This window comes from Bactrocera oleae, chromosome 6, assembly GCF_042242935.1.
Source record: "Bactrocera oleae isolate idBacOlea1 chromosome 6, idBacOlea1, whole genome shotgun sequence".
Classification (NCBI taxonomy): Eukaryota; Metazoa; Arthropoda; class Insecta; order Diptera; family Tephritidae; genus Bactrocera; species Bactrocera oleae.
In genome coordinates this window covers 44,918,568-44,944,129 of record NC_091540.1, presented here as the reverse complement: position 1 = coordinate 44,944,129, position 25,562 = coordinate 44,918,568, and the positions used below count along the sequence as shown (strand labels likewise).

At 32.5% G+C, this 25,562-nt stretch overlaps 3 protein-coding genes across 10 annotated transcripts in view; all 3 read left to right on the top strand.

The window, feature by feature from the left end:
- The window catches only part of ckd (cracked), a 60,545-nt gene extending 57,410 nt beyond the window's left edge, over nt 1-3,135 (top strand). For 7 of the 8 annotated variants that reach the window (XM_070111113.1, XM_036372423.2, XM_036372428.2 and 4 more), the window contains 3 exons: nt 1,847-2,007; nt 2,196-2,318; nt 2,382-3,135. In XM_070111113.1, coding sequence (XP_069967214.1) covers nt 1,847-2,007; nt 2,196-2,318; nt 2,382-2,447 — 350 coding nt within the window. In that variant the 3' untranslated portion in view covers nt 2,448-3,135. The remainder of the gene's footprint in view (nt 1-1,846; nt 2,008-2,195; nt 2,319-2,381) is intronic. The other variant, XM_036372430.2, reaches the window with a different exon arrangement.
- Nucleotides 3,136-5,513: 2,378 nt separating this feature from the next.
- On the top strand, nt 5,514-6,475 carry LOC106620288 (staphylococcal secretory antigen ssaA2). The gene is made up of 3 exons (XM_036372432.2): nt 5,514-5,953; nt 6,029-6,108; nt 6,214-6,475. The coding sequence occupies exons 1-3, from the start codon at nt 5,903-5,905 to the stop codon at nt 6,362-6,364; spliced, it is 282 nt and encodes a 93-aa protein (XP_036228325.2). The 5' UTR covers nt 5,514-5,902; the 3' UTR covers nt 6,365-6,475.
- A 5,258-nt stretch (nt 6,476-11,733) lies between these two features.
- LOC106620298 (uncharacterized) lies at nt 11,734-24,118 on the top strand. The gene is made up of 3 exons (XM_036372422.2): nt 11,734-11,959; nt 18,833-19,433; nt 23,459-24,118. Exons 1-3 carry the CDS (start codon nt 11,957-11,959, stop codon nt 23,983-23,985), a joined length of 1,131 nt encoding a protein of 376 aa, XP_036228315.2. The 5' UTR covers nt 11,734-11,956; the 3' UTR covers nt 23,986-24,118.
- Nucleotides 24,119-25,562: the final 1,444 nt, after the last annotated feature.

The window sequence follows — 25,562 nt, the reverse complement described above, 5'->3', positions numbered from 1 at the left end:
GTCAAGATTATGTATATTGACTGCTAAGAAATGTCGAGTTATACTGAAGGTTTTGTTAAATTTAGGCAAATAATAGCTTTAATCTAACGTTGTTGACAGCTGGTTTTAAAAGTAATAGACTTCGCCAGAAGGCCATGGCAATATTTGAGCTTTAATTCTTTACAGTAATAAATGTTTTGGATACTTTGAACAAACGATCGAAAACGAAGTTCTGATATCACGCTCCCTGCTCCGAAAAAATATATGTGTATACATTCCATATGTTACTATAAAACTTTAGCTTTTTTAACAATATTTTAGAACATAAATGTTAAATAATGGTGTTGGTAACTCTATTCATAATTTATACAGTTATACTGGTTTAAAGGCAGACAACAATATTATAAGTCCTGTTAAATATATTTTACTTATATATCTTATATTACTCTCAATTGCATGTGTGTATATATTTATTTATTAAATAAAACATTTCATATCTGTTTTTTATTGAATTATTATAAATATTATTCCTAAATAGCATTTCTCAGAATTTTCGAGTTCTACATTAAATTGAGTATTAAAGTGAACATCGTTTAATTACATTGTATATAAAAAAGTTTATAATTCCTGTTTTCAATAAACAAAAATTAATTTTTAACATATGTGGCTGCATTTTGTTAATATTTTTTTGGGTCAGGCAACTCTATTTAAAATTGTTAATATATGTTTTTTTCAATTTCTATCTCAGTACTCAAAACTCGTAGATGCATATAAGTGCATTCGATATTTTTAAAATATCTTATGGTGGTAACTCTATTCGAAATCGCATTTAAAAATCTCAAAATATTTTCTGAGTTGAAAGTTCAACAATTTATTTATTTTTGTTTTTTAATTTTAAATTACAATATTATGGCAACTCTACTTTACAATCTTTACATAAAGGCTTGGTTGTATTTTGTTATATAATATTTACAAATTGTAAAAACTTTTATTTTTTCATGCTACTTTTACTTGTTTTTTGGGTTGCGAATTATTTAATTAAAAAACTTTGAACGAAAAACTGACTTTTTATTTTTTAATCACGATGTTGAAATTTAAAATTAGATTTTCATTTTCTAATACCGTTGTTGGGTTTAAAAACTGTTAATATAAAATATTATTTTTTGATTTAAATGACCGCGAAAAATGTTAATTCTTATACAATATAATATAAAATATTATTTGTGATTTAAATGAACGCGAAAAATGTTAATTCTTATACAAATTCTCTGTTTAATTCATAATTATATGTATGTTTGAGATAAAAACTTTATTTTTTATTTTTAAATCCGGCAGTCGGGATTAAAAATTAAAAATAAGTTTTTAATCCGGTTTATGTGAAACATTTTTTTTTGGGTTAAAATAATTTAATGTTTTTATTTTTTAATCTGGTATGCGGGGTTAAAAGGTTTATTTATCCCGTATTTGCGATTAAAAAAAATTTAATTCAATTATTTTTTTAATGCATTATTTGCAACCCTGCTTTAGACTTGTTGTTTCACAAGAAAATATACATATATTGTAGTTACTGAATTTATTTTATCAACGACACACTTTACTAATCACAGTAGTTCAATTCATAAGACTTACAATATACTAACCAGTAGCACTAACATAAATCAACTAAATTTTGTAATATCCGACATTTTGCTTTTTTCTTGCAAATGCCAATTAACCACAAATAGTTGTAAGTGAAGTAGCGAAAACAACAAAACCAAAAAAAGTCATATTGTACAAACTTGTAAATATTGTTGACTGATTATTAACAAAATTATTCGTATCGTATCTGTGACACAAAAACAAAAACACAATTGCTGCATGTGCACAGGTCCAATTCTACTTGCAGCCTTGACGTTACAAGATGCCGCCAGTCCAGTATTTCAAAATCACAAAACGAAAGAGTGGACGAATTTAGATAATATCACATTCTCTTTTGATTGTACGCATCGACCGGTTGGCTTCTACGCCGACATGGAGTACAATTGTCAGGTGAGCCAACATAATAATAAACAATAAAATTTTAAACAGAAATTGAAGCGAGCTTCGGGAGAAAAGCTAACAGCTAGTCACAAAACGCTCAATATGCTTTTTGTGGTTGTAAAGCGCAGCTTTTACACGTTCGCACTGAGCCTGAAAGTATGCTTTATTTTCAAATATTTCTTTTACCATTTTAACAGATCTTCCACATGTGCGATGAGGAGGGCAATCGCATACCGCATTTATGCGCCAACGAGACCTCCTTCAATCAGGAGTATCGCATCTGTGATTGGGATTACAACTTTAACTGCACTGAATCGCCGGTAACGGTCAAATTTGTTCCACAGTTTACATAAATAAAATATTTTTTTTTTACTCTTTCACAGAAATGGTTTTATTTGAATGAACTGACGTACGCCACAGAGCCACCTGACGAGGATGAAGACTACTGAAACACCACCTGCCACCCATTATTCACCTACCAACTACAACACTAACAACCCTAACTCTCTCGAGAAACACCCTAATATTCTCCTTTTTGGGTATCACTTCGTGTGTGACCTTGCTGACAAGTAATTAGCTAAGTGAAGTAATTGTATTTATACTATTTGTAATTATATGTAATTTGTTATGACTAAACTGTCCTAATATATAGTATGTGTATAAAAAGTTAATGAGATTTACGAACAACCTATTTAAGTGGCGCATATTTAGCGAATATTTTAATAATTTAATGAATCGTTAGAGTTAGTCATTTTCCTTATTTATAATGTTATGTATAGTATGTTATTGTAAAGTTTTAAACGAAATGTATGCGTGTACATATATTTATATAATATATGTAGTTGTATATATGTATGTACTTACAAACATAGTTATAAATCTAATTTATACAGTTAATTTCCTAGCGATATTGTTATCATAATGTTTGTATGTGTTCTGCTGTTATGTTCCAAATTTTGAAAACACGCTCATAATTAAAGTAAGTTGTTTTTTTTTTATTTGTGGCTTTTTTTTTTTGTAATACCAACGCGACTTCTAAATAAAGTTCATAATATAAGAGTTTTGTCAAAAATATTGTTATAGCAACCGCATCGATATATGAAAGTATAATAAATCTTTGAAAACACTACAACAATACTGTCTGCCCTAATTATTGTTGTAATTACACCATATACTCATAGTTAAAAACTGGAGTTTGTAAACAATAACATTTTTTTTTACCTTGGATAATATAATCTGCTAAATTTCTTGAATATATCTCTTTAAATAAAAACGTTTTCCATACAAGCGCTTGATTCCGATCGTTCAGTTTGTATGGCAGCTATATGATATGGTAGTCTGATATCGACAGTTCCGACAAATGAGCAGCTTTTTATTGAGAAAGTGATGTGTGCAAAATTTCAGACCAATATTTCATAGGCATAAGAGACTAGTTCTCGTATATAGAGAGGGATGGTTCAGGGTATAATAATTTGTATACCTCTCCCCATGAGGCGCATGAAATTACTTTCAAACGGCTTTGATATAATATCTATTTATTACAGATATGCTAGATATGCTAGGTCTATCTTTATAGGAGACATATGCTGTATTCTATTCACTATTTTTCTACACACTATCTTTGCGCGCTGCTCTCTTGTCAAAAAATATATGTACATTTCAAAGCATGTCGAGTTGAATTAGCTTCGAGTGTATCGGTATACTCGCTATCTTTAATGCTACCAAGTTTTGTTTCAGACAATTTAGGTCAGATTTACTATTACGACTGAAAAAAACTGACAAACTACTTTCTAAAGTGAAAATTTTTATAACTTTTTATGAATTCAAAACGTAAATACTTAAATAAATATAATTGTTTATAGAAACGAAAAGAATTTCTCTTCCAATGAGAGCAGAGTTTGTTTGTTTTCGATTTGGAAATATAAATAACTTAAAAGGAGTTTAATATAATATATTAAATAGCGACGGTGAAGCTGGGATCTCAACATTCTCATTTCTTAAGCCATATCTACTTAGTCTTGCCATAAATTCCTCTACAAAAGTTAACAATGCACACAGTGGGGACAAATTCGCGGAAAAAACTGCAGTAATTTTTTAGTATAACTCGTATACAGTGTCTTCTCGTACTCGAATACTTATATAAGCAGGATCTTTGCGGAGACACACCCGGTGAAAACAAAACAAGTCCAAGTCAGCTGAAATTTTGATGGAAGTCGTTTACGAAAGCTGGTTATGAGAATATATTTACTTCTTTGGTGATCGTGGAGTTTTGGGTGTACTTATCGGAATACACTCTGCGCATGAATGCATTTAAATATTTGTTTGTAATTTGTAATTAATTGTAATTACCTTAAACGATGAAAATTACATTTTGGTATTTATTAAAATAAATAATATTCAATATTCTGCTACTATTGTCGCATATTAATGGTTAAATTGTATCGATCAATAATAAAAATTATAGTAATTATACTTTATGCACAATAGCGGATTCACCACTATGATTTTGCGATTGGCTGTGCGATCATATGTGGTTTGTTGCAAATACACTATGTCATATATATGTGTTGCACCCGCTGATTTATAATCTATTATGCGGAAGCGAGCATGTTGACAACAATATAAGAGATCAACGATCTGTGACGGGTGACTAATGGCGAGTTGTTAGGTGTTTAATAGGAGCAATTATTTAATACAAAAATATTCAAGTGTGACAAATAATTTCCAAAAATGTGTTTGTCGAGAGTGTTGATTAGAGTTTATTAAACGAAATTTATCAAACAAATATGAAAATTATAATTATATTGCAGAAATGTGATTTCGTAATTTGGCGAAATAGAGCGCAAGACTAATGGATGGATGGAATGGGTGATTCCCTGCATTGGAGCTACACTGTAAAAAATTTTGTTAAAGATATTATAATTTTGTGGTGTGAGGCAAGTTTTCTAATTTCAGCCAGAAAGTGACTTCTATTGAAAATTTGTTGAGAAGAAGAAGTTTACATGAGTCGAAACTTAAGCAGTATTATACCGTAAGAATAAAATCGTACCATATTTGGTTAAAAGAAAATACTTGTATCATAGCTGTATGATTGACAATAATGCATATATTAACGGATCTATTAATCTTTCGTAACCTCTAATGTCTTCCGTGTATGGAAAACAGCATCAACTCCGATAATAACAAAACAGGGTTTTCAAAGAAGATTAAATATTATCTTGAAAATATGCATTAATAATGATACGCTGGTGCTTGTAGAAATACAGAAGAGTAGTTAAATTTATAGATTTTTAATAAAGTATTATCGTACAAAAAAAAAAAAAAATAATTCCGGTTTTAAATAAGCCTTACAAATATTTAACTCAAAGTGTAATACATTTTTTCTAAAACATTTATAAACTCTTCGTATTAGAGCACGTTTATATAATTAGTTTTTTCCCGTGTAGCGCAAAAATAAACACAAAGTCAAGTGTCACAATATAAATCCACATTTTAAATGCTCACAAATTGTCGTCTCGTATGAGTAGTTTGCCGTTAATTTTATAAAATTTTAAATACAGTATTGCTGTTTAAACAAATTACTGATAAATAATCGAGCGAACTGTTTGTTCAGTGCAAAGTCAAGTTCAATGACAAAAGCGAAAAATTAAAATAATTTGTAACGAAAATAGGCATATTTGCATACTGTGCAAAACAATGCTCGAAAAAAGTGGAATTTTCACACACTTTTTATGGAAGAAAAACGCAAAAGCACCCACGCTATTTAAGCAGCGAAAATCATAACTTTTTAAACAGTTCTGCATTAACATCCAAGTGTCAACAGCAAGTGATCTAAATTTGGTTGATTTCACAAATATTTACAGTGGCAAATATCGTTAAACCATAAAACTAAAATCATAACAATATGAGTGCCTTATTATCCTATCTATTGTGCGCAAGCGTCGTTACACTCTCGGTAAATGCATGCAAGCTAAAAAAATATCAAAAAATTTAATCAAATTTAACTAAAAAATCTGTATTTTACACGCAGTTGGCAGCACCGCAGTATGTCGATCCCTACGCGACATCGTATCCACAGTTTGCAAAGCTGAGCGGCACACCATATACAGGGTATGGCACAAATATTCGCATATGGCCATGGGTTATTGGGCAATATACCTTCCCAAGTTCCCAGTCTTACTCAAACTCCGGGAATACTAATACTAATCCTTCCAGCTATCCATATGGTTATAATCCATACAACTCTGGTAACACCTACAACCCCTACAACAACTACAATTCGTATAATCCTTACAACAGGAATACTGGCACAAACACCTATTGGAATGGCTTTGCTTGGGTCAATAGTTTCCGGTCGGCGAGTTAAGTCGAAAAGTGAGTGGAGAGGTCGTTCTATATATGAAGTACTTTTACATTTTATGGTTGGCATAATTTATATGAAGAGGTTGATGATATACCACCTATTAGTATTTATATTTTAATTAATTTGTTAACATTTTAATATTAAGTTCAAATAAATTTTATTGTTTTATTATGTTGTTAAAATGATAAATTAAAAAAATGTTGTATTATCTTAAGTGGTTATTATCTATTATCTAAGCTTATCGGTCCAAAATTCTCCTCTTCTCCATATAACACCATTTCAATTCACATGAACCTTAAAGCATATATTCCAAGTATAAAAGAATACTTTTGTACAGAAATACAGCAAATAAACTACTTGATATAATGAAACTTTCTCCCGATAATTGGTATATTTTCGCCTTCAAGACGCATACACCGCACTTCATTGTGTAACAACCTCCGACAAAAGTAAACCCTCAGTAAATATCCAGCTCGCTTCATAAATCATCAAACTAAAACCAAAACAAGTAAAGAAGTTCTAAGTTTGGGTGCAACCGAACATTTTATACTCTCGCAACTTGCAAAGATCAAAGCCCGGGAAATTACTTCAGGTGTTGGCAAAATTTTATATAAAAGAAAGTATTGATCCGATTAAACCCATTTTTGACAAAAAGACATACTATTATAGAGAGGTTCATTTATTTATTTTATTACATGAATTTCAATTATAGATCTTACACATTGACCGATATTTTCGGTAAAAAGTCAACTATAGGCATTGGGGGCCACATATACAGTAGCTAGGCGTTTGAACAGTTTTGGTTTAATTTAGACAATTTTTGGTCAGAAGGTGGCATAATTTAAACGCATTATTCACCTAAAGCTTTACTGCATACTGGAAAGTGAAAGAATCATATGGAATTCAAAATGGTGTTATATGGGAAATAGGCGTGGTTGTAATATGATTTCGCACTATAACATAGAAATGTGAGTAGAATCTTATGTACCGACTTTGGATGAAATCAGTTAAGCAGATCCCAAGATATGGGCTTTTACTTAAAAGTAAGCGGTGCCACGCCTACTGTCTACTTTGAACGCGGTTCCATTAAAGTCATCTTATACCACCCTGGAGGTAAAATTTAATGTTTCTGGCGTATTTAGTACTTGGTTTATCGCGCTTTTAGTAGTTTTTAACAGTACCGTTATACGGATAGTGGGCGGAGATGTCACCCGATTTCACACTGTCGATAGAGGTGCTATAAACACTTGTGTATTTTGTTATTATAGCTTTAATGGTTTAGGATATATGAACTTTAAACCTATTAGGGGACGCCCACTTTCAAAAATTTAAGACTGTAGATGCCCCTCCCTAATGTGATCCTGTATACCAAATAATAGTCTTGTATCGTATTGCGGAGCTTAGTTATGGCAATTTATTTGTTTTTTATTAATGGCGTTTTGTGGGCGTGGCAGTAGTCCGATTACGCCCATCTGCAATACCAACCGTCTCACGGTACCAAAAAATATGTCTACCAAGTTTCATAAAGATATCTCAATTTTTACTCAAGTTAGAGCTTGCACGGACGGACGGACGGACGGACAGTCACCCGGATTTCAACTCGTCTCTTCATCCTGATCACCTTCACCCTTTATCTAACTCGATTACTTTTAGGTGATACAAACTTTTATACTCTGTAGCAACATGTTGCGAGAGTATAAAATAGAACTTTAGGGTTCACTGCAACTTTAAAAGGCGCTCATATAATTCGTTTCTTTGTCCGAATTTCGGGTGATTGTACTATAAGAAATTATATAACCATAATAAAGAACAGGTGTGAGAAAACAATGCACAAAACTAAACGTAATAAACTTTAAAGCAGTAGTCAAGAAGTGCATAAAGTCTAGCCGGTGCAAGATTTTACATAACAATGCAACACAACCAAATCCATTTCTACCCGCAGGCAATGGTTGAATAAACCACACATACAATGCGCTTTCGTTGATGAGTTACTGATTTGGAGTTACACAACTTTAGTTAGTGACGACAAAAGCTGCTCAGTTTATAATTTGTTGCTACAAATATCCTGTTGGAAAATAAAAAAAATATTACAAGTATTTAAGAAAAAAATTTTATTTAATTTTTTTTGAATATAAATAAGTTTAATAGACTGTGATATAAAAATATCAGAAGTGAAGATAATTCCTCTATATATTAGGCATGACTTCAATTGAACGAAAATGAAAAAATTATAAATAGAGTAATGAGTTCTACTAAAAAGGTTTTATATATTAAAACAGATTTATATTTATGTAATGATCTTCGATGTTTAACTGCAAAGCGACGTGACTCAAATAAAATCAAGAGTTGATAATTCATTTTCCTACTGGGGCGTTGGTGGTCAGTTCCATGAATGCACCAATAGTCATTCGCTTGGTTGCACCATGGTGTTCTGCGGCATTTTTATGAATGCTTGTTGATGTTGACCTTACCAACAAGTGAACAAGCGGTGTCACGGTCAGTGTGAATTTGTGACGCTTTTGTTGTAATTCAAAAAAGCAATAAAAATTATACGCTTTCATTGTTGAAATCCATATATTTTTGTGGGATAGTTTTATTGCAGCTAAATTACGATTTTACTATAGCATTACCGGTTGCATTTCTTATACATACAAACATATATATTTGGATATTTCGATAATCGTTTCAGAATAAAAACTTTGAAAAGGTTTTCTAACTATTTGCTATTCATAATAGCCGATGCACAGTAGTAAATTTTTCTTTAAAGGAATTGAAGAAAATTTAAGTGTTATTTGATTTAAAATAACATAACAAAAATATTCAAGAATCCGTTATGTATTGTTTTCGAGATGAAAAACAAGTCGATAAACGAATAATGTATTACTTAAGCATTATAAAACTATGTTCTTCGGAATGTTAGGAATAAGGTGGACCATGTAAATAAATATATGGTATTTTTTGTTACTAGTAAGTTAAATGCAAATATTCTAAAGTTAGATCTGTTAAGTGTGAAATTTTCAGTTATACATATGTACATAAGATACATTTTTCCTGTCGAGTAAGTGTTGTTGTTCAATACAAGGCATGCTTAATAATTTATATATCACTGACAGCACGCTCAAGGTTAGCCAAGGAGTGTCTGGCCTCACTAGCAATACAATAAACAAGTAGACTGGCTTGTGTGGCTGGTCATTGTAGAATTTCTGAAAACTGCAAAGTCACAATAAAATGCACTCTCATCCCAGTCTAATGTCTCATTTCAGCACTGGCTTTGTGGACCTTATGACCCTATCTCAGAAACTGTTAGTTAACGACGAGCATCTGTGCAAAAGTTATATTTTTCTGAACGTGAAACGTATGATGTCTATTGAATTACTAGCTCTTAGCTAGGTTCATATTATCGCAATGATTGGAGTTCTCACTAGATACTGTCTTATTGGCGCTGACGTGGTACATCTTCCACAGTCCAACTTTTGTTAGATTAAGGTTGAAGCATCGCGGTAGTCATACCTTCTACGAATTACACTCAGTCTCTGGATTTAATATTTGCGTTCTAGCTGTCCAAGTGCGATCATTCGTGACTTTATGAATATCAGTCTGATAACCTAATCTAAGATAACGTGTAAGGTTTGATTGAAACTTTATAAATTTGCTAATTTGAATAATTATTATTAATTTGCGGATTTGAATTATTATTTGCGGAAAATTAATATAGCACTGGTTAAAAAAAAATTTTTTTGTTTTCGTTTTCATGCTATGAGTATGATTATGATAAGAGATTGAAAAACACTGAACATTTTATTTTTAGCACTTAAAGCTTCTTTTTGTCTGATACAAATGAACCTGATTTGCCCATATAAACATAATAGAAAAAAACTTTTTACAAAAGCAAACTTTAATAAAAAAATGTTTTTCTCTTATTTTGTGTAGGAGAAACGGAAATTTAACATAAAGAAGTCGGACCCAAAAATCTTGCCGACCGGTGTAAAATATTTATTATACATATCAATTAAAAACAAATCTCATTTGTTTCAAACAGCTGTTTCGATGTGAAATTGAAAGATTTCGAATAACTGATTTCAGTCGGTTTGCAGAACAGCATTCGAAATCACATCAATTTCATTCGGTTTCTGGAACATGCCTGATTATTATACAATTGTTTTTCTCCCAAAAGTACAATTAGTTTGCCCTGTCGCTCATTCATAGTTTTACTTAAGACTTAATTTAGAGAGTAGAATTATTAATAGTGATGATCCGCATCTAGACCCGCAAAGTTATACATTTTGCCAGACGCAATCGCTAAATTAGGGTTAATGAGAACAGCCTCTCATGCCAAACAACTTGATTGCCAAAGTTACATTGAAAATAATGCTTTGCCATTGCGACTCCAATGACGTCACAAATTATAATTTATATATTAAATACACATATACATACGTGCATGCTGACATAAGCGCCTCGTAGCATGTTGAACACATTTCTGCTTCACACGCTTATTCATAACAAACTTTAGGCGGCAGCCGGTCAAATGGAAAGCTCGTGCCACCGGAAAAAAAACTGGCAGATCCACATATGAGTGGCATGTGGAACATTAAAGTGCTTGGTGACAAACGAGTTTACATGTGTGTGTGTGACTTAATACAAGTGGCTGCTAAGCAGACAACAACTACAACTAAACAAATAAAATGCGCAAAGAAAGTGCCAGACAAAAAGCGTTTAACAGTATTGTGAAAGACTAGGTTGTTGCTGGTGTTGATCGAATAGACGTGCCGTTGCCGTTAAGTCACCGAGATGCTGAGTAAAAGACAACAAGTGAAGCAAACTACAAGTATGTTAAGTGCAGTGTGGCGTAAAAGCTCGTCTCAGCATAGCTCAGCAGCTGCAATTGGGATCGCTGTTGGCAAAGAATACAAGATGAAGTAGCAGATCTCTTCGAAAAGCGTTTAATTTATTTTAACAAATTTTGTAACCGCAAACTTATATGTCCGTCCGTATGTGTGCGTGCGATATGCGTGTGTGCTTGCAGGCGAGTGAGTGAGTGTTTGGAAAAAGCGCAAAAGAAATTTGTAAAGAAATATTCAACTCCATATTAGCATGACTTTTGGAGAGATGGAGTTGGCGTTATGTGTGTATGTGTTGTCGTTCACAGTTAGCTGCTGCGCACCGCTGTGGCAACCAACTTGTCTTGGTGACTTGGTGCAGATGAGCGAACCAGTCTTCGAGTGCGGCTTGACCGAAACGGAACGTGCAGCTTTGGTTTGTGGTAGTCATATGCAGGTTTGGTGGCGTTGGTGGCGAGCAGCCAACATTTCAGTTTCCGTGATTGCGATTGAGGAAGAATTTATTTGCGTTAAATATCAACGTGCGCTGAAGTGAACTTGTGAAGCGTGCGAGAAAGTCGAACAAACGTTGCGTGAATACGAAATTGCCGAAGAACAAAGACAAAAACAATCAAATTGAAATACATAATCGAACGAATTTCGCGTGTGTGGTTAATTAAAAAATAAAACTAGAAATTTTTTTTTGTACCATAAAATCTTAAATTTATACAAAAACTAACTGTTAAGTGTACGCATTTTGCAATTATTTGAGAAAATGGTGAGTAGTTAAAAATTTGAATTGCAAGCAACTCGTTTGCTAATGTTGAGAACATATAAATTTAGCGGCATTACTGTTTTAATTGGCTGCAAAATGCACGTTTGAGGCACATTAACCTCATTTGAAGTTTATTGTGGACTTGCAGCATTGTTGCTCTGGTAAAAGTAAACAAAGCTGCTGTTATGCACATAAATGCATATATGTCGGTTTTCTGTATTCAAACGTGTAGAAATGTGAGTTGTAGAAATTTTGTAGGTTAAAAAGGATTTTGTGTATAACGTTGTGAATATAAAGCGAATATTATGACAGTTCTAATTTCTAATAGAACTTAAAAATTTCAATTGATTTTATAAGATAAAAAATCCACTGATTGATTTTATCCCTTTTTTTCAATATTTTTTCACTAGTTCAAATAAGGTATCCAGGCCGAATTTGTAGAATATTAAATTACTTCAATCATGAATATTTGCATACCAAGTTTGAGAGAATTAGCAACCTAAATGATTTAATAAATATTACAAAGACCTTTAATCATAGGTAATACATATTAACGTGAGTCAAAAAAGAAAAAAAAAAGAAATGATATCGAATTTAAGGGTTAAAATGAACTGTTATTCTTATCTGCTCATTTTTTCTTTTTTAAAAAGTCAAGTTAGTCTTCGTTATCATTTATTGTAGCACTATTTAGGTTTACGTTTCAAATGAAACCTCAGAATCGGCTAACGTATCCTAGTTGTCATAAAATTTCATTCCACTGATCATTCTCAGAATTTCTGGGGATCAAATATAATATTGATCAAAAGATTAGAGAGAAGAAAAGGATTTTTTCTTAAACTAGTCTTACGCAGAGGTGCCTATTGATAACCTTATTTTCTGAGATCTTGGTGATTCCCAATTGTACTGATGGGAATGGATAGGAACTGTGCATAGCCCACACGGTTTATAGATTATATCATCGAACTTGATTAAGAAACAATCGGATGTGTCATCTATTGTAAGAAACTACGTATTTTTCTGCTAAAATCTAAGATCGTTCATATCGTGATATATCATTTCCGGCATCCTTTTTCAATAAAAAAACGGCAATATTCACACAATTGGTTCATTAAGTCTTTGTAGGAATATTAATAATAGTGTTTATGATTTGCAAGATGTGTATTTGTATTTTTAAAATTGAAGTAAGTTCATCAGTTAACTTTCAAATATATCCTTTCTCCTGAGCGTGTTAAATACACATATTCAAAATATTAAAAAAATTTATATTACCTTTCATTTTACACAAACACATTTAAGCTTTATGTTTTCATTGGATTACTTTTTATTTAAAGTTGCTATTTCTGCATTACTTTGTGAATTTTGCATATTCATTATTTTCGCGTAATTTTATCGCTGCTCTTTTGTACCTCGTTTGTTCCCAGCTTGTGGCATGTTACCTTTCCGTCACTAACTCATATGAATATGAAAAGCATTTTTCGCTTATTTGCCATGCTCATCATCACAATTTACTGTTAACTGCCGCTTTCTTTTGCATGTCTGTACCTTTGCGTTACTATCTTTTGTTGGCGGTAAGCTCTTTTGCAACTTTATTATCCATTTTAATTAATTTTCTTCAATTTTGGTTTGCACTCGTTTTATTAACGCTGACACGCAAACTTTGTTAACTGACAGCTTAATTATTACTTATGTGTTGGGGAACATTAGTGACAAGCATTAGTAAAGGTGTTTTGCTGTTTATAACTGCTTTTTAATTATTTATTATTGTTATTTATTAATAAATTGTGATAAAAAGCAAATTGAAAGTAAAATATTCGCTTCTAAGATTATTTTTTAGAACACCACTTAAATCCATTTACAAAACCACTAACGACCTTCTTTAGCACCGTTTAAGTTGTTCCAGCTGTTCGCTATTAATGTGAAAGAAATCAGCAGCGCCTTTTTGAGCGCAGTTTACGACTTTAGAACAAAGCTTGAATGCTTCTGAGCATAAGAAAGTACGCGCACAATAAACAAGTCTAAATTATACGAAATTTATAATCACAGTAAAAAATGCGAGAAATTCTTTCAAAACCTTAATGCTGTGCGAAAATACCATTCATCAAGAAAATAATACACTTAAATTATTATTGGCGAAAAAAAAGAAGAATTTTTGAAATCAAAATAAATAATTTTGTTACTTTAATATGTTTATACAGAATCAGGTAACTGGGTAAATAACAATAATAGCTGTTGACATTTACATTCACTTTTGGCTTTCAAAAAGTATAAGAGGATGCTGTTGTGTGAATGGCACGTGCCATTATTATGGTAGAAGATAAATAAAAGATACATGGAGAGAGCGAAAAGACAAATGCTCGTTAATAGCTCTGATAAACAGAAAAGAGTGCGAATGATTAAAAATGTTTAAATTTTAAGCCACTTTTTAATAATTTTGGCGTATACAGAAACATATTTTAATTCCAAGTATTGTTTCTTATGCCTTATGTCATTTTAGCAAAGCGCGTAAGGAACGAATACTGTGCTCATAAGCTAAAGACTTAAGAAACGAACTTGCTTGGATATAACATATCCTGTAATTTATCACACAAGCTAACACTAACTTGTATAATTCATAGGTCTATGAAATAACTTCAATACCAAAAATTTATATTTTTAGATTTTTGTTTGATTTACAAAGTAACAGTAACATTTATCAGGATTATCTGATTTTCGACGACATACACTCGAGAGTGTGATATGCCATTTCATTATATTCCTTACATAAATATGGCAAAAAAAGTATTTTTGCGTAGTTACCGTTACAAAGAAATATTCATATTTGTAATAAATATTAAATCTATATAAAATATTAGAAACTTGCATTGTTATTACAATAACACAAACTATGTATATATATATATGTATATAAGTAGACATTGTATTTTGTAGTTGTATAAAAATCAACATTGTTGCAATTCTCCTGCTCTTTATGTCTGTTGTGTTCCAACTTTGTTATTTACTTAAGCATTTGTCCGAAAATGAAAACTTGGTCAATTGCTAATTGCTGGCAACGAAAAGAATCACATTCGCACAGCAGACAGGTGAAATGAGACGTGCCTATAGGTGGTCAAAATTAATTGGCGCTGACATAAATTCGCAAGAGGAATACAAAGCGAGTAGAAAGCGGAGCGAATTTATGCAAAGAATCGAGACAGTTTTGTACACAAGCAAGTACCGTTGGGCAGTCTATACCTAAATAGTTATGCTAAGGTACATATATATGCATACATATGTTTATATACATTTCTATATATAAGTGTGGACATTTCCATGCACAAATACCTATATTTGGCTTAATTGGCGAGAACGGTTGACATAAATTTCTCGCTTTTTAGAATTGCACACATACACATGCTTATGACTAGCAAAATTAATATGTTTGTACAAAAACTCATAAATATTTCGAATGTTTGCTGCTTGCTGGTAAAATAATAGTAATTGGCGCATGCCTAAACCTAATGCGAACCAACACGGCGGCAATTATGCAAATTAAACGTTGAAGCGAACTTTTCTCTTTAGACTGAAATAAGCCGATACTACTGAGACACTAATTTTGTAAAAAGAATTTTGCACAGTTGATAAAAGTAACTTCAAAATAAATAAAAAATTTTGCGTTTGCAATTACAAGTAACTCAATAAAAAAAAATATTTTTTATAGATTTGGTAGGGAATTGAAAGTTTTTTAAAAAAGGTCTATTACAATTTTTTCGTAAACCTAATTGTTTAAAGATATTAACGGTTGAAGTTTGACCAATTGTTTATTTTTTTTTTTGATTTTAAATATTATAACTTAATAAACAAAATAACAAAGCTCATAGTCTTGTAGGAAAATTTCTGCTCTACAAAACACAAAACTTTCGAACAAATCGTGAGAGACCATTTTGTAGAGCATTAAATCTAAAAAACGATATATTTTTAAAGGTACTTGGAAGCGATATATGAATTTTTCTAGCTGACAATAAAAAAAAATACAATTAAAAGCTTATACTTGGAGAGGCTTCCTTAGAGGTGTCTACCAACCAATTTTGCAGAGTACCTTACGGAAAAAAGAAAACATTCGGTTTTTGACCCAGATAAGTGTACATATATATAAACAAAGATATATATATTTCAACTATTTTGGAGAGTGACTAAATTGAGTGCAAATTTAAAACCAAATTTGCATGATTACGTAAATCTGCGCGCTAAGTCTTCGGTTTATCTTTACAGCGTAGCGTTCGCTTCTTTGTCGCTGATTCGCACTGTTTCACTTTCTTCATAACAAATAACCACATATGTTTCTCTTTTTTGTAAATAAAGGCAGAGCTATAACTATAAAAGCAAATATTTGCACTCTCCCCGCTAAAGACAAATCAACTGAGTTTCAATTTCATTCGCCTGCTTTCAATTTCATTTGGCATTTTTTCGGAACTACGTGTCCATACTTGGCCAAAAGTAATGGTTTACCTTATTTATATTTGCTTATTTCATAACCCGTGTGACTACACCTTTTCTTGATATTCAAATCTGAGTAACTTTAACGTTTTGTGCTGGAAGTAGTTCAGACAAACTTTCGTTGTTGTTTTTCTTTGTAATTTTTGAATTTCGTCTGACATATTTTCTGCTTGTTAGCAGTGGTAATCACCCGAATAATTGGGTTTACTAAAGACTGCTAACACTTTTAGCGAACTGAATTTTGCACTTTCGCAAATTTTTGACTTTCTTAGTCACAAGTATCTGCTCCATTTAGGAGTTATTATCTCTTTTGTTTTGATAAGCTTTCATTTTCCGAAATAAGAAGAACAAAGTCCATATAAATTTAGTTGAGTTTGAAACTTAATTTCATGGTAAAGCTAAAATATTCCCTCTCTTTAAACCTTGGTTTATTTTGTTGAAAATTTCTTTTAAATTGTTTTTTATTATTGTCAAACGTTTTACATAAACTGATTTATTACTATCTTTTAAACTAAGTATAATTGGATGAAAACAAGAAAAAACGTCATCTTCGGTTAAACCGACGCTATAATACTCTTCACAAGTATATTTTTCGTAGCTTAAAAGGGTATAAAAATCTTTATCTGGAGTTTGATAGGCCAGTTTGTACAGCAGCCATATGCGAGAGTTGTCACATCTGAACAATATATTCAGATATTGTAGCGATGCTTTGATGAATAATCTATGCCAGTTTGTATGACAGCATGATTGAAAATTATGGCGTTGCCATAGACAATTGCCTACTACAAATTTAGTGAATATATCTCGTCAGATACAAAAGTTTTCCATACAAGCAGTGGATTTTGTATGGCAGCTATATGCTATAGTTGTCCCAACTAAACGATTTATTCGGAGATTATAGTGCTTACTTGGACAAATGTTTGTGACTACACCTTGTCAAATAATAAAAAAAGTTTTTCTTACAAAGACTTGATTTTGATGGATCAGTTTGTATGGCAGCTATAGCTAATAGTGGCGCGAAACATACAAGTCGATAACACGAAAACTGAGGGAGTTTGCTTATATACAGATAGACGGACGGACATACTGATTTGGCTAAATCGACTCAGCTCCTCAAGCTGATAAGTTATATATATTTTTAATAAAAGTTTCCATGTTTCCTTCTGGCTCTAAATAACTTTATGACAAAGTTAAGATACCTTGTTCAGGGCTAAGAATAGTATGTGGCTGAAAAAATTTTTTTTTGTATTATGATATATTTTTTTAAAGTATTGTTCTATGATACGGTATACTCGAATTTATTTTAGTTACAAAAAAATAATAACATTATTTTTCACATCAGCTTTTGTTATGCTTTAGCTAATTATTCATTGTGTATATTATATTTTAGATCTTACAGTTTCTAGTAATATTCACAGGAGACCAATAGTAAGCATAAGACCTTTCAAATTTTTTTATAGCGCGTAACATTTTTGATAAGTATCGAAAATAGTACAGAATTGACATATTTTTATATATATTTTGGATGAAAGCAAAGAATGCAGCAATAATATTCTAAACTTTTATATTATGGATGTGATCTCTATAAATTTGACCCACTGCGAAAGAGCTCCAAGTTATAAAAAAAAATAATAATTCCTTCTAAATGAGTATTCCAAATTTTTAACGCTGATAGAAAAAATTGGCTATATTGCCTTAAAATTAGTACGCGTCAATGGCTGGTGCATCAATTTTCGATTCCGATTTAAGCCGCACACAGATGCTACATACAAATAAAATACTTCGAAGTTATAGTGTGTTTATAAATGAGTAGTTAAACAAGCATGACCATTTCACCACATGAAATTAGTTTGTATTTGATGATGATTTCTCTTACCATATAATTTTATTATCTCTTTATCGTTACATAAGAGTACACGAACGTTTAATGTGTAATTTCAGTAAAATGATTTAACTCTACAAATTATCGCACTAACTTCAGATGACATAATTAATAGCTGGGCATGTCCGCAAGAAATAAATATTACATGAGACAGTCAAACGCGTACTCAAAAAAAAAAACACATTTTCAACAGCAGCGAAATGAAATTGGTTACTTACTCTACTGGCGAGCGTGTCAGCATGTAGTTAAAAATAGCATATTGAATTAAATACCTCCCATTTCAAAATGTATGCCTTGATTAAGCAGCTTTTCTAAATGAAGCGTAGTAAGTCACAACAAGTTCGTTGCTTAAGTCTTTTGCATTGAAGGGAGAATAACAGTTGGTGAAATTTTTAAAAATAACTGACCTAGCTTAAAGTCATTTAGCACATTGAGTTAGCACAAGTCATTTTTTTTAATAGCACTTTTCACTTTTAAAATAAATATTTTTTAAAGCATGCCATTTTTTCTCTCACTTTCAGTCACGCACAAATTTCGCGCGAACCATCGCATTAGCGCTGCTGTTGACCACAATTACGTTGCTTAGCTGTCAAGTTGATGCAGCAAAAATAGCAACAAACGCAGTTAACGCCAGCACGGAAAATACAAATTCTAGCAAAGTAGAGCTAAGCCATGCAAAATATGCGACAGAGGCAGCTGTTGTTGTAGCGCCAGCTGCTTCGATTCTTGAGGCAAAGGCAAATGATGAAGACGAATTGAAAGATGATGCAGATATTGAGGCTGATAGTGCGGATGCAGTAGACACAGAGGCTGATGTTGAAGCTGATGATGACGATAACGATGATGAAGATGAGGATGATGATGAGGATGCTGAGACAGAAGCGGCATCGGGTGCCAACAAACCAGCGAAGAGTGAAACAGCGCTGACGGCGGCAGAGAAAAATGAAGACGCCACCGCGTCGTTCAGCGTTTGGGGCATGGTGCGTAATGTGTGGAATTGGATAAGAGACGATCTGAGTGAAAGCATTTTCGGCGATGACGATGCCGACGGAGCGGCCGGTGCACAAAAGGCGCTGGTACGTGAAGTACGTGATGTTTCCGAAGCGGCGATGGCGGCTGTAGGTAAGTGTACAAATCACTGAATAAACAAGTGCCTTAAACAAAAACAGATGCTGAAAAGGTTGAAGGGAAAACACTTTCAAGTTGACATGCATTGTGTTTACAAGTAAATTTACTTTACTCTACTTCTTGATGCGCTTGTAGCGTTGATTGTCGTTTGGGCTTTCAATTCCCATTTTGACATGCACATATTACTATTGTTTTGACGATGATTTTGAACAATTTTGTTGATTTTTTTGATTTTGCCAACTTCAAAAGTGTGCCACCTTAAGTACTTACTTCCTTCAACGCCTTGACTTAGCACCACTAATGTCTTTGTCACGGCTTTTCATCTTCTGCACCAAGAGCAGCCGTCATGACTTTACCATACACTTGCATACATATGTGCTTTGGGCGGCTTAACACAACTAATGATGTGTTTAAAGAAGCGTCAATGCTTGTCATTCAATATTACATCAACCTTAGCGGTCGTTAGTGCAACCACAATTGGCGGCAACTTTTCTCACCACTTTTCACTTGCATTTGTTGCAACACTAAAATATCTACTTGTTCAAATGTGTGTATTGATACAAATGCTTGTGGTTTGATGGAGGGAGTGTGGTGTTGCACAATCGGTGGTATCGTCGAGACTGTCCTCCACGACCAAAGAAAATACAGAAAAATATTATTTGAAATAATTTTTAGGTTTAAATGTTATGTTAGGAGCTCACTGTCAAGCTTAGTTTGAGGCTATTGGATCACTGTAGCGTTTGTCAGCTGCTATTAAGATAGCAGTGGACGTACTGTTCCGAAGTGCATCCTCCGACAGTAAAGCGGTAATTCTACATTTGAGTTCGCTAACTGTGCTCTCAAAGTTAGTCAAGGAGTTCACTAACAATATCATCAAGCTACTTCATCATCAATGTGTGGTTATACCCTCGAAGAAAGAAATACAATCGAAACTGATATTAACAGCCTGAACAAATTTGTGATAGGCTTAAAGCGCTTGTCGATTTATGAGGGTGTTTATGATCAATATATGGGTGTTTTAGGTACCACAATGGACCGGAGTTCTAAGTACTCCAAGTAAGACTCCTGTTTGGAATACACTTCTAAGTTTCGTGATAAGTTTTAAATTAATAATAGTAACTGATTCCTAAATGCACTAATTATAATGATCAATACCATTCGTTTCTTTTCTCAGGGTCTTGGTAATAACAGCATAGTCAAATCCATCATTACTTTTAGTATAAAAACACATCGGTAATCATTACATTTAGTAATCATTATTTAAAATAAAACTTTTGTTAAAAAATATTGTGTATTTTTAAGTAAGCATAAACACCGTATTCTCTTATGAGTTTCTTTTAATCCTAATATCTTCACTATTGCTTTAAATTATTATGGTTACTAGTCATTAATGACACATACCATTTTTGCGTTTGAAAATATTTTAGTATTTTGATTATATTTGATTTTTGACATCAACAACGCATTGTCAATAAAAAGATTTCGAAAGAAAATTGAATAAATAAAAAAAAATTTCACTTTACTAAAATTTCTAAAGACATTTAATTGAATAAAATTTGTTGGTTTAAAAAGCAGTCTTGAATTACTTTTACTCTTAGACTTATGACTTTGACATTCATGAATTATATATCAATCGTATTATAACAATTAAGTGGTATTCATATTGGTACTTGTCACTTCGAGATCGTAGTGCAGTTGGTCAAATGAAACTAGCACCTTTTTCAACTGAACACAAGCACCCGTAAGTGTTTACATAAGTATTTAAGCACAAAAGTATTTCAATTATGTGCAAGCATAAAAAGGTGCACATTGGTAATTATTGTGTTGGGCAGTAATTATCAACAAGTGAAGTTAAATTTGTTTATTTTCAATTTGTTACTTTCTTTTTGTTTATTTTTTTCCCGCTGTAAGTGAACAAAAGCTTTGTTTTCAACAACTGATTTTGAAGACGTATACAATGAATTGAAGAGCATATATGCGATGGTGTGTACCACATGTGTATCAGTACTACTTTTTCAAGCACACTTACATAAGTGCACAGTTCATGAGGTACACCAACAGGTCATTTAAACAGTTGCATAGCATCTTCAATTATCGCTTTCGTTTTCTTTGAACGCTGGGTCAATAATAACAAGTAATGAAGGGGTTAATTCGGGTGTAACCGAACATTTTATACTCTTGCAACTTGCAAGAATCAAAGTCCGTAAAATTCCGTCAGGTGTTGGTGAAACTTTATATTAAAAAAAAATTTGCGAAAAATTGAACATCCATTATTCGAAGAAATCGTGAACAAATTACAATCAAATTTGGTATTTGCTTGACTTATATTGAAGGTCATAAATTTGGACTTAGTTTTATTGCTATTTTTGCACATTTTAAATGTGTTGACTTGATGTGGAAAACGTCAACCAGAGGATCGGAATCCATTATATTAGGGATATGAGGTTTAGACCAAAGTAAAACTTGTCCATTTATTTTCATTAAAATATCACTATTTTTAATATCCTAAACGGTTTTAATACAAAGGAAAAGACGGAAGACACGCCCATCGTCTAATTTTGACTGCAGCTCCTATCAATTCCGCTTTGGATCATTTATATAAGTGTATACATAACCCCATATTTAACTCGATTAGTTGTAGGTGATACAAACAATCGTTAGCTGAAGAAAGCTATTATACTCCTTGCCAAATGTTGCAATCGTATAATAATTTTATTCTGCTAAAACTCTTATTCGTATAGCATATTTAATACAAAAACTCAGATCTAGAGTAATGCAAAATTTTAAAGCAAAATATAATAAATATACAAGTGGTTGAAAGGCGCCAATTGCAATGAGAAAGATTTATTACGAAAAAATAAAAAAAGTGAATTGGCGTGAGCCTAGACGCGAAAGTCTCCAGTGATTATGTTCAGCTCTGATTCATCCCAAATGATTTTTTTTATTCTTCTACAGCAATATTGGCTTTCGATTGCATGAGAAATTGCACATTATTTTAATCTCACACCACTAGCAATAGCTACTAAGCGAAGATGTTTAAAGCGGAATAAAAATTGCAGTGAACACATTATTGTTGTGTGTTTATTATTGCTATTTGTATGTATTTGTTTAAATATCTTAACTTAACTTAAGTTTATGCTGACAATTTAACTAACCAATATCATCGATTATGACTTTGTGTTTTATCAATTATAATGATTGAGGAGCGGATTCCAAAAATCACGCCAAAATATTAATTAATAATTGATTATATATCAAAATGCCTACTTTGGTTTAAGTTGAGTTAAGCTACTTAAACAATTAAACACAGATATTTGATTTCATGGTCATTTCATGAATCATATCATATGACATACGGGTTCAATTGGTATGATTGATGTGATATTTTTTGCTTCTGATCACCACAAAAAAATATTTACTGACAAAAACAAAGTACAAAACACTGATTTCGATGATTTGTGAGGAGACTTATTTTTTGTATGCATTATGAAGTTTTTTTTTGTAACATCCGCAATTTAAAGGTGGGACCTAGTTGCCACCCACAAGATCGTATTATCACCACTTTCAAATTCACCAATAAATAAATCCTAATAAAGATTAGAAAACTCCTCATTGACTTTGCATTACACGAAATGCAATCACATCATATGATGAATGCCCATGTGACTTAAAGTCATGTGACGAAATATCACGCCTAGTAATTCATATAACGCATGACATCACATTATTTCTTAAATACAACATAATAAATACACTCTTATACTCAACTGAATTATGTTAATTAACTAATAGAGTGTAAATAATACTTCGTTATTGTGATGTTTTGATTGACTTTGTATATATGTGAATCAGCTGACGAAACTGAAATTTAAAAAACAAAATATATTTCTTATTAATCATTCTACATTTTAAATCTTAATTGCAAGAATTAAAAATTTATTCTATAAATAAACGCATTTAAAATCCAAATTTTCTTAACTCTTCTTATTTCCATATTATCATCTCTTTTTCACTTTCAGAGGGTCGTACTTTTGGTAAAATTCGTCGCCTACAAATGGCCCTGATTCCACTCATCTTCAAATTTGGCATACTGACCGCTATGGTGGCCTTCCTTATCATGCTTGGCATGAAAACGCTATTCCTGGTGAAATTGCTTGTGCTGATGAACGCCGCCGCCATACTTGCCAAGTTCATTACATTGAAATCAAATTTCGGTGGTTATGAACACTCTGCACCACAGTGGAATTATCAGACTTGGACGCCACATGCGACTGGCGGTTGGGGTGCCTCAGCGCCAGCAGCAACGTATTCGCACAGCGAGCAACACCCATCAAAGGAAATTCACCTGCATATACATAATGGTCAAGTTCAGGGTTATGGCGCTGGTGGACATGGTGGTGCAAACGGTTGGGAGAGCCGCAGTGATCCCTACGCTGCTTATGCGCCAACACCGGCTAATGAAGGCGAGAATGAACTCAATAATCAAGGTCCGATTGCCATGCTACCAACTAATTATCCATCAAATCCCGTTTATGGTAAACAGTAAGGGTTTTGAGTCATAAGGCAATAGTCACTGCGTCAGGGTTTCTTTATAAGTATAGCTGTATTAATTTATTATTAACTTTTTGCTCACTTAATAAATCTGCTGTTGTAAATAGTTTTAAGCGCATTTAAGTATTAAATGAAAATAATTGTAATTAACTAATCGTAAATAAAGTACAAATTGAGTATGGAAGTAATAGCTGGAATATTTTTTTAATAAATTAAATGGGACGACTTATTGTGAACAATTCATTCAAAATTTATATGTTTCACAAAGCCCAAATGCCTAGAGCCCTTTTCGTTATGGTAATATGGTTCTGACAGTATAGACAATATTGTCGAAAAAGCAAAAATACCTGGATAGCGTCTGCACACTAAATAAAGGATTTGTCCACTAATACCCAAATAAATTAATTTTAATACTTACGCGTGAAAGTCCGAAGGTCCCTCTTTGATCAATGGGGAGTACTGACTTTCAACTCAGGGAAGCAAACATTGAAGTAATAGTGAGGTTACGCCACCCCATAGTGGGAGCAAACAGACTGGCTCTCCTAATTTCATAGCGGATCTTTGTATGATGAGAAGCATTAAAAATGTGGGATGTATTCCCTGATACACATTCACACCATTCATACAGTAGCAGCCTGGTGAATAAATATTTTTTCAAACATGTAAGAAAGGGCTACGTTCAGATGTAACCGAGCAATTTGCAAGGATGTCATCGCAAAAATATTCTCCCCGAATTTCAATACTAGACCTAACAGTTTCACCGATATGTTTGGTATAAAATCAGCTATATACACGGGGGTCCAAATATTTAGTATCTGGATCCTTCAAAAATTGTAATTAGATTCCGAAAGTTTAATAGTCAGATGGAACATTGATCTTTGTTGTATGAGAAGTATCATCCGATTTCTCATTCCACTTTCACACCCTATGATAGTAATATTTGAGTTACAACAGACCCTAAACATAGTTGACATCGGTTGAGTAGTTGCTGAGGTAAGGGACTCCACCTAAAGGCGAATGTTGCCACGCCTATTATCCAGTTTGGACAGCTGCTCCTATAAAGCCACTCTTACCATCATGGGTATCAGGAAATATGTGCACCAAGTGTCATCACAATATATCAATTTTTGCACAAGTTATCGTTTACACGGACAGACGGACGACCGAACAAACAGTCACCCGGACTTAAACTGGTCTCGTCATCCTGATCGTTTTTATACATTAGGGTGGGCCAAAAAAAACGTTTATTTTTATTTTCTGAGTTACCATAAAAATCTCATCCGAAATGATGCAAAAAAAAATTCTGGTAAATTTTGAGCTCTTAATAATAATATTAATATTAAGAGGTGAATCATTGATATTTTCAATTTCCCATATAAATAAAACAAATAATTTTTTTTTTTTTTTTGATTTTTATTGTACACAAACAAATAATTGTTAAGCGAGAATCAACACATATTGTTTTAGGAAATTTACCGATCCACAAAAGTAAACTTATTTCAAGTTATTCGTAGTTTTTTATGATTTTCTGTTGGACTTTAACTACGAACAACTTGAAATGAGAAAAAAGAA

Coding starts and splice junctions, on each gene's coding strand:
- LOC106620288 (XM_036372432.2), top strand. CDS start 5,903: ATGAGTGCCTTATTATCCTATCTATTGTGCGCAAGCGTCGTTACACTC. Junction 5,954..6,028: donor CAAGCGTCGTTACACTCTCG/GTAAATGCATGC, acceptor TTTTACACGCAG/TTGGCAGCACCGCAGTATGT. Junction 6,109..6,213: donor AGCGGCACACCATATACAGG/GTATGGCACAAA, acceptor TAATCCTTCCAG/CTATCCATATGGTTATAATC.
- LOC106620298 (XM_036372422.2), top strand. Junction 19,434..23,458: donor AGCGGCGATGGCGGCTGTAG/GTAAGTGTACAA, acceptor TTTCACTTTCAG/AGGGTCGTACTTTTGGTAAA.